Source organism: Octopus bimaculoides, chromosome 3 (genome assembly GCF_001194135.2).
Source record: "Octopus bimaculoides isolate UCB-OBI-ISO-001 chromosome 3, ASM119413v2, whole genome shotgun sequence".
NCBI classification, from domain to species: Eukaryota; Metazoa; Mollusca; class Cephalopoda; order Octopoda; family Octopodidae; genus Octopus; species Octopus bimaculoides.
In genome coordinates, this window is record NC_068983.1 from 9,842,359 (window position 1) to 9,852,803 (window position 10,445).

Sequence of the window (10,445 nt, forward strand, 5' to 3'; positions counted from 1 at the left end):
TGTGTGTGTGTGTGTGTGTGTGTGTGTGTGTGTATTTGTGTGTGTGCGTGTGTGTGTGTGTGTATGTTTGTGCGTGTGTGTGTGTTTGTCCCCCCAACATCGCTTGACAACCAATGATGGTGTGTTTATGTCCTCGTAAATTAGCGGTTCGGCAAAAGACACCGATAGAATAAGTACTAGGCTTCCAAAGAATAAGTCCTGGGGTCGATTTGCTCGACTGAAGGCGGTGCTCCGGCATGGCCGCAGTCAAATGACTGAAATAAGTAAAGAAGTAAGGTGGTAGCTGGCAGAATCTTTAGCACGCCGGAAAAAATGTTTAATGGTATTTCGTCCGGCCCCTTTCCTCATAATTTCAGGTCTTCTACCTACAACAGAAAGGCTTATTATTATCACCCATTACAAGATACAATTCTCCCACTGTTTTTTGTTGTTTTTTTTTTCTTTTTGAGGGAGGAGATTTCTTTTTTCTCTTTTTTTTTTTTGTAAAATAGGGCGAATTTTTATTGTCCCCAGTTTGGACCCTTGTAACAAATAAATTAAATACATTAAATCATTAACATTAATTAACAAATAAATTAAATCATTAAAATATTACCTTCATGTTTGCAAAATGTCATGCGAGTTCTTACGCTGCTACAACATGCACGGTGGGGTGGATGTATATTGCTTCTGTTTTCAACTTCCACAAACTGGTTACCTCTATTTCAAGATCTTTATATTTAGGTTATTTTAAGACAAATTATCGTCTGCTGAGGCTGATACCTCGATCAGAATGAATATACTTCCGTTCTTTGACTTTTTTGACAATATCCGGTCTATTTCTCCAACATTATTATTTATTTACTTATAATATTTCTTCTTTTTATTATTATTATTATTATTATTATTATTATTATCATTATTATTATTATTATTATTATCAATCATTATCATAATTGTTTTTACTATTATATAAAGCAATCATATATTATTAATATTGCTTTCATATACAACTATCTGGTAATTATTCATTATTAATTATTCAAAAGTCATTTGCCGGAAATTGATGAAAGTGTCGACATTTCGGCGAATGGAATTTAAATTAAAAGATTGTGATATGTATATATATGTAAATATATATGTGTGTGTGTGTGTGTGTGTGTGTGTATAGATAGATAGATAGATAGATAGATATGCACACATACAGACATATATATATATATATATATAAACACATACATACATACAAGCACACACTCAAATACATATGTGCGTGTTTGTGTAAGGGGAGAAGAGACACTGAGGGGTGAGACAAACAGACAGACAGATGGACAGACGCACAGTGCCTTCATTTGCTTGTGTGGGTATATTTTATGGACATCTTTCCCATGAAATTCCTAGCAGAAGAATTACATTAAATAAGACGAAGAACGAGAACGAGAAAGCAATAAAATGACCAGAACAACGAACCATAGGAGTCACAATGTCATCAGGTTTGTTTTAATTATAATGTTTAATTGTTAATTAGACGAACATCTACTGCAAATCATCATCTCAATGTGACCATCAGTGAAATGATATTTAAGAATTTAGTTAATGAACGAATAAATAAGACAATTTTGTCAGAGGCTAAAGTTGTAGAACATCGTGACATTTTCGTTGTCTCAGTGTGGTAATGATGGTGGATGTGGTGGTAATGGTGGATGGGGGCAATGTCTGGTTATGTGATTGTATAGGATGTGTTGTGGGGGAGGGGGACCTTAAAGAGTAAGGGAAGGAGGATTAGTCGTAAGAAAGTTTTCTTCAACTACGATGTTTATTTGATAATTACTGGACGTACAAGACGTATAACAGCTAATAATACGAGCAAATTGTCTGTCCTGTAAGTACTTCCGGTTTCATTATTTTGTATTTCGTATTTATTTCAGCTTTCTATTCCTCTTTACATTCTCTTTGTTATTATTATTATTATTATTACCATCATTATTATTATTATTATCATCATCATTATTATTATTATTATTATTATTGTTGTTGTTGCTGTTGCTCAGGTCACTGCTTAGAATCGAACTCGGAATCTTGGGGTTAGTAGCCCACGCTCTTAACCACTACGGCATATACCCGTGTTTTTCTGTATTTATTTTTGCTGGAAACACTTTTGTAGTAATAAATTTTACTGTAGGTATTTTTACAGTAAACACATTTGCGACAACTTTCACCTCCAGTATAATTGCTGAATTATTTAAAGAACACGCAACAAAGATACCTGGATTGAATTTAAAGTCTAGTTTTGTTAGAAAGATAGAATCTTGTTTGAAAAAGTCTGAACTGTAACCCTAATGATAATAGCTTCAAATTTTGACTTAACTTTTAAGAGGAGGAATTTATAGAGTCATCAACCTCCAGTACTCACGTGATATTTGATTTTGTCGACCCCCGAAAGGATGAAGGGCAAAGTTGACCTCGACGGGATTCGAAATCAGAACGTAAAGAGCCGGAAATAATACCATTAAGCATTTTCTCCCTAAGATCAAACAATTCTATCGATCCCTTCCTTTCTATTATAGGCGCAAGGCCTAAAATTTGAGGAAGGGGGAAGTCGAGTTCATCGATCTCAAGTGATTCACTGGTACTATTTCTTTTTTCCATCGAACCCAAAAGGAAGAGAGGCAAGGTCAACCTCGGTGGAATTTGAACTCAGAACGTGAAGACAGATGAAATGCTACTATGGACTTTAGCCGCCGTACTAACGATTCTACAAGCTTAAAAACACATCTAATAATCTTTCCTGCTCTAAGCACAAAGCTTGAAATTTTGGGGGAAGGGGGCCAATCAATTAGATCCACTCCAGTGTTTCACTGCTACTTTATTTATCGACCCCGAAAGGATGAAATGCAAAGTTGACGTCGGGGAGATTTGAACTCAGAACTTAACAGCAGGCGAAATACCGCTAAACATTTTAACCGGCGTGCTAACGTTTCTTATTTCTTTATTGCCCACAAAGGGCTAAACATAGAGGGGACAAACAAGGACAGACAAACGGATTAAGTCGATTATAACGACCCCAGTGCGTAACTGGTACTTATTTAAACGACCCCGAAAGGATGAAAGGCAAAGTCGAGCTCGGCAGAATTTGAACTCAGAACGTAGCGGCAGACGAAATACCACTAAGCATTTCGCCCGGTGTGCTAACGATTCTGCCTACTCGTCGCCTTAGAAACATAATTAATAATAACGCAGAGTCGGCAAATAATTACGTCACTTCTTCAGTTAGTTCACAGATTTTTAAGTAATAAATATTATTATTTATTTTTTCTAATTTGAAAACAAGGTGCTTTGTTTATAACAAGCAGGCGAGAAACCGAAATGTAAGTTAAAACGATGTAGGATTTTAGATATTACTTGATATGATTCTACCAATCCGTGCTGACAATTCCGTTGGTTCATTTTCGTGTTGGAATGAAAATTAGTAGAAATGTACAATAGTGTTTAATGTAACTGTTCATATATTAATGTTTGTAGATATATATATATACATATATATATATATAATAATAATAATAATAATGCAAATAGTATGTGAGTATATGCATATATACGTACATGTATGTACATACCTACATCTACATGTATATATAGATGCATATCTGGGTACAGGACGTCACAAAAAAACGTGGACAAAATGAAAAAAGAGAACAAAAACTTTTTTTCGGACAACGGTAGGAACACACAGGAAAACAAACAGGCCACATAGAGTACATTTCCTTCATCAGCTGCCCCTATTCTAAACTAAGCGTTTCGAAGCAGCAGAAATATCACAAAAAAATGTTACTCAGAGTTTCACGTTCCCGTTCGTCGAACAGTTTTGTTAGAATGGAACAGAAATGACGATCTAATCAAAAATATAAAACTAGTTTAAAGGATACAGCTTTGAAAATGGCTTTCTTTCATTGGTCCTTTCAATTAACGGTCTTAAGCATGCAATGAACAAAATAAATTCAGTATAAATTCCTCTTGTTATAAAATCGAAAAAACCTTAAATCAAAAAACAGATTCTAAATAAAATGGTAAACAATTATATACAAAATATAAATCAATTAATACATTAAAATTAAAATTAAAAATTTTTACGCTGTATTAGATAATTTTTTTTTTTCAGCAGCATATACACATACTACACCACCTACAAGATGCATGTACATACTTATATACATATATAGACATATATATGGGAGAATGTACGAAAAAAAACAACAACAGACGAGGACAGGTGGTGTAAACAACAAAAGGATGTATTAGTTTGACGCTCGGGAATACGGAAAGTCTTTAACGTTTCGAGCTACGCTCTTCAACAGAAGGAATACGGAGAAAAACACGGAGAAAAGTTTTATATCTTTGATTAAATCGTCATTTCTGTTCCATTCTAACAAAACTGTCCGACGAACGGGAACGTGAAACTCTGAGTAACATTTTTTGTGATATAGACATATATAGGTAAGACATAAATATATACACATATACACATATGTAGGCACACATGCGCGCGCACAAAATCTCTTTGTGTATACATATACAGGTCATCTGTTACAGACGAAAGAAAGGGGAAGTATACATTAAGCATAGAGAGGAGGGAGAGAAAAGTAAAAGAAAAGCTAGCGCGAGAAGAAAGGTGTGTCGTGTGTAAGGACGCTATCGAGTATGGAGTAAGAAGAGAAAAGAAAGATAGTTCACGAAATGTGTGTAACGAACTCACACATAAAATAAAATTACATATGCTGAGACCCCCTTCGGTCATGACTGACCGACCATGGGATTGCACCTAGAAAGTTACCCTCCCAGGCACAGGTCCGGGCAAGGTTGTTTTTGGAAGACCAGCAGTCGCCCATGCATACCAGCCTCCCCTCTCCACGCCACTGATGTTATCCAAGGGAAAGGCAAAGGGGCCGATACAGCATGGCACCTGTAACATCGCAACTCATTTCTAAACCTGAGTAAACTGGAGCAACGTGAAATAAAGTGTCTTGATCAAGATCACAACACGCAGCCCGGTCCAGGATTCGAACTCACAACCTCACGATCGTAAGCTCGACGCTCTAACCACTGAGCCATTCGATATTATCCATACTTTTATCGTATTTTATCGGCTTTCCCTGTTTTTTCTCCTCATCCTTTATGTAAATCCCTACACAAATCGTTGTCTGTCCTTGTGATGGACCCCTCATCCATGCCCCTGTGGCTAATAAAAGAAATTATTATTATCATTATTATCATTTATGCTTTCCTTTCATTATAACTTTATTTCAGTAACGCCTGCCGTTACGTTCTGAGTTCAAATTCTGCCGAGGTCCACTTTGCTTTTCATCCTTTCGGGGTCGATGAAATAAGTACCAGTTACGCACTGGGGTCAATGTAATCGACTTAATCCCTTTGTCTGTCCTTGTTTGTTCCCTCTATGTTTAGCCCCTTGTGGGCAATAAAGAAATAAGAAACCTTAGCATGCCAGACGAAGTGCTTAGCGGTATTTCGTCTGCCGTTACGTTCTGAGTTCAAATCCCGCCGAGGTTGACTTTGCCTTTCATCCTTTCGAGGTCGATTAATTAAGTACCAGTTACGCACTGGGATTGTTGTAATCGACTTAATCCGTTTGTCTGTCCTTTTTTGTCCCCTCTATGTTTAGCCCCTTGTGGGCAATAAAGAATTAAGAAACGTTAGCACGCTGGGCGAAATGCTTAGCGGTATTTCGTCTGTCTTTATGTTCTGAGCTCAAATTCTGCCGAGATCGATTTTGCCTTTCATCCTTTCGAGGTCGATTAATTAAGTACCAGTTGGCCCTCTCCCCAAAAATTTCTGGCCTTGTGCCTAGAATAGAAAAGGAATATGAAGGCCATATTGCAAGTGAAAGATATCAACGGTCACATTTAATCTTTTAATTGAAAGATTCAAATATTTCCTGCGAAGAATCTGTAAGAATCATGCTGTTGTCGTTTACTTTGAGGCTTTTATTTTAAAGTTCTTTGTGAATGAGCATATAGAGAGACACAGATGTACATGTGTGGTATTTGCGCGCGTACACACACACACAGACACACACACGCATATATATATATATATACAAACATACACACACACACACACACACACACACACACACATATATATATATATATATATATACATACATACATACATACATACACACACACACATATATATATAAACCTGTTTTTAATTAAAATAACACGAACAGATTTTCATTCTGAATATCCTTTATTAATGTTTGTTTTGTTCTTTTTCCTTTTGCATTTTTCTTTTAATGAGTTTTCTTTGCATTTTAAAACTTTTCAGGGAGGATATTAAATCTTTCTTAAATCTTTCTCAATAATTCATTTCTTTATTTTTCTTGTTATTTCTTTTTTTTTTTTTTTTTTGCGACTTCGGAGATATGAACCAGCAATATTACACTAACTTCTAATCACTCTACAATCTCTGACCACTCCAGAGCCTCTAGTCACACAACAGTTTCTGGTTACTCTACAACCCTTGTCACACCAACTTCTAGTTAGATTAAAACCTTTAGTCCTGATACAAACCCTAGTGTCATTATAGCTTCTAGTCATATAATACTCTCTAGTCCCACTACAACCTCTAGTCACACATACACACTACATTCTCTATTCACACAACTTATCACTAAACTTTCTAGTTACAGTACAACCTCTAATGTCACAACTCCAAGTTACACACCATTCTCTAGTCACACAACAATTTCTTGTCGCACAGCGGTTTCTAGAGACATAACAATCTCTAGCCCCTTGCATTACAATCTCTCGTTGTTACACAATAATCTCTAGCCTCACTATTGTCTCTCGTCACACCATAGTCTCTCGTCACAATAGTCACACAATATCTAATCACACTAAGGCAGCAAGCTGGCAGAACCGTTAGCACACCGGGCGAAATGCTTAGCGGTATTTTGTCTGCCGTTACGTTTGGAGTTCAAATTCCGCCGAGGTCGACTTTGCCTTTCATCCTTTCGGGGTCGATTAAATAAGTACCAATTATGCACTGGGGTCGCTATAATCGACTTAATCCGTTTGTCTGTCCTTGTTTGTCCCCTCTATGTTTAGCCCCTTGTAGGCAATAAAGAAATAAGAAACGTTAGCACGCTGGGCGAAATACTTCGCGGTATTTTGTCTGTCTTTGTGTTCTGAGCTCAAATTCCGCCGAGGTCGACTTTGCCTTTCATCCTTGCGTACTGGAGTGGATCTAATCGACTGGCCCCCTCCCCCAAAATCTCGGGCCTTGTGCCTTGAGTAGAAAAGAATATCTAATCACACAGGATTTACTGCAACCTATGGTCACGCTAATAATATTGCATCTTGTCACACAAGAATCACTGGTCACATCAATTTCTAGTCATCCTCAATCTCTAGTCACAAACAATCTTTACTCGCATTTTTATTCATTTTTTAACACTATCATAATTTACCATTTTTACCATGGTAAATTCATCAATGAAATCCTTTGTGGAGTCCCTTTTCCTTAATGCGCAATGCACCTGTTTATACTATATAATGGTTAATTCGTGGAGGCGCGTGGCTTAGTGGTTAGGGTGTCAGCATCATGATCGTGAGAATGTGGTTTCGATTCCTGGACCGGGCGACGCGTTGTGTTCTTGAGCAAAACACTCCATTTCACGTTGTCCCAGTCCACTCAGCTGGCAAAAATGAGTAACGCTGCGATGGACTGGCGTCCTGTCCAGCTGGGGAAAACATACGCCATTGAAACTGGGAAACCGGGCCCATGAGCCTGGCTAGGCTTTAAAAGGGCGCAATAAAAAAATGGTTAATTCGGGCCTGAATTTTCCCCTTAAATAAATACGTGGACTTGTGCGAACGTAAGACAATATTTGACATATATTGGTTCTAAATGTTTGCACAAGTCCAGCAATTTTAGAAGATCAGCTGGTATTTACTTCATGGACTCCGAAAGGCTAAGTGGACCTCTGTGGAATTTGAACTAAGAACGTAAAGACGAACGAAATACCGCTAAACTTTTCGTCGGAAATGCTAACAATTCTGCCAGCTCGCAATTCTGTATTTGACATCTATATTTAATATCATATTTATTCACTTTATTACTCTTATATATTCACTTATGTATTTCAGAACAACTTTTACGCCCTTTCAACTGGAACAAATGGAGAAAGCGTTCCAAAGAGCACCATACCCAGATGTATTTGCTCGAGAGGAACTTGCAATCAGAATTGGCCTTAGTGAATCCCGTGTGCAGGTAGGATATCATTTTCTTACAGATTCAGTTCCGTCCAGTTTGAGTCTTCATGAAAGACAGACATTATGTAAATATTGTTGTTGTAGTGTATGGTAGTTGGCCTACCAGCACGGTGGTTGGCCTACCAGCACGGTGGTTGGCCTACCAGCACGGTGGTTGGCCTACGGTCCAGCACCTAATCTTTTGGAATAAATATGGGCTTTTGCTGTACATAATACAACTACACCAGACTGACTTAATCTGTGTTTCTGAGTATATATTATGTATTATTAGAAGATTTCAAAACAAATCTTACGACCAGATTGGATAAACAAAGATTTACCGTCTTTGTTGAAAGTGCAACGCTTACGTACAGTATATAGCTTACGACGACGAGGGTTCCACTTGATCCGATCAACGGAACAGCCTGCTCGTGAAATTAACGTGCAAGTGGCTGAGCACTCCACAGACACGTGTACTCTTAACGTAGTTCTCGGGTATATTCAGCGTGACACAGTGTGACAAGGCTGACCCTTTGAATTACAGGCACAACAGAAACAGGAAGTAAGAGTGAGAGAAAGTTATGGTGAAAGAATACAACAGGGTTCACCACCATCCCCTGCCGGAGCCTCGTGGAGCTTTAGGTGTTTTCGCTCAATGAACACTCACAACGCCCGGTCTGGGAATCGAAACCGCGATCCTATGACCGCGAGTCCGCTGCTCTAACCACTGGGCCATTGCGCCTCCACATCATCAGTACACCACAGTAGAATCAGAATTGTCTAGGGTTGGTAACTATAAGCACCTGGACAAAGCAATGTCCTTGAGCCTCTATAAACACAACTATAGCATACATAGATTTTCATTGGGTCCCCAAAATCGTGGGGTTGCGGGAGAAGTGTCTAGTATGCCCATATGTTAAGATTGCTATGGTTGGTTGGTAGAAAGAAGCAGAAGATTTTGTAGTACCAATACAAGAGATATAGAGAGGTTCAAGCTCCATAAAGTAGAATATGGGTAAGTGAATGGATTTTTTTCAATGGCGTCGTTATTGCGTGGGAAAGAAAAAGAGAGGGAGCAAAGTAATATAGGAAATGAAATCTTTGAGTTGTCCAATCAGCTACAGGATATTTACAATTAAAAGAAAACTGCCTGTTTTGTTAATGTCAACGAAACGAGGGTAATTAAACCAAGATTACCTTGATGATAAGGTCATACCAATACAACCACGTTAATGCTGGTTTTGTTGCTGTTGTTGTGATGGTGGTTGAGATGGAGATTATTCTTCGTGTTGTTGGTAGAGGTGGTAGTGGTGATGATGATGTTGCTGCTGCTGTTTTTGTATAGACCCACGTCAACTCTGAACGACCAGACTTATAACCAAAGTCGATCCAGAAATAACTGCGTCACCATTTTGTTTTTTTTTAAGTATCCACTACATCCTACTTCTTTAAAGACAATAGAGTGTGATGTGAGGTAAATTTGGTTGTTATTTTAGCAAGTTTTGTGACCAAATTTATTCTTGTTCGTAGTTTGCCTTGTTTTTTAACCTCAGATTTGTCCCCGTCGAGACTTGATTGCCGTAACCGTGCACCATGCCAGACTTTTGTATATGAGGCGATAGCTATCAAATGTATCTTTAAGTTAATGAGGGTACGGCTTAATAACTAACGCTATCTAGCCGATGGCATTGTTGGTTCACTTGTCCGTTTCCTAATAATTGATTTATCTTTAATCTTTTACTTGTTTCATCATTGGACTTTAGCCACGCTGGGGCATTACCTTGAAGGAATAAACCGAGCAAATCACTCCCAGTTTTGTTTTTTTTTTCCTAGTATGGTACTGAAATCTATCGGACTCTTTCGCCGACCTGCTCAGTTATAGGAACGTAAGCAAATCAACACCGGTTGTTAAGGGGTTGTGGGAAGGACAGACGCAAACACAAAGACACACATATATGTGCATATGTATATGTGTTTGCGTGTACATAAATACACACACACAAACAAACATATATATATATATATATATATATATAGGACCACTGATGAGGTCACAGAAGTGTGACGAAAGAACTCTGGCCGAAATAAGATTAAGATTAATGTAATATAAAGCTGAAGCAAATTAACACCAAATATACAGTGCGTGTGTTTTTATTGGCTAAACTGGCAATATGACCATCCCCAAGTACAACA

At 37.8% G+C, this 10,445-nt stretch overlaps 1 protein-coding gene across 1 annotated transcript in view; it reads left to right on the forward strand.

Annotated features, from left to right (window-relative positions):
* The window catches only part of LOC106881757 (segmentation polarity homeobox protein engrailed), a 66,811-nt gene that overhangs the window by 36,671 nt on the left and 19,695 nt on the right, over positions 1 to 10,445 (forward strand). The window contains exon 3 of the mRNA XM_052966008.1: positions 8,148 to 8,271. Within this exon, the coding sequence (XP_052821968.1) occupies positions 8,148 to 8,271 (124 nt within the window). The remainder of the gene's footprint in view (positions 1 to 8,147; positions 8,272 to 10,445) is intronic.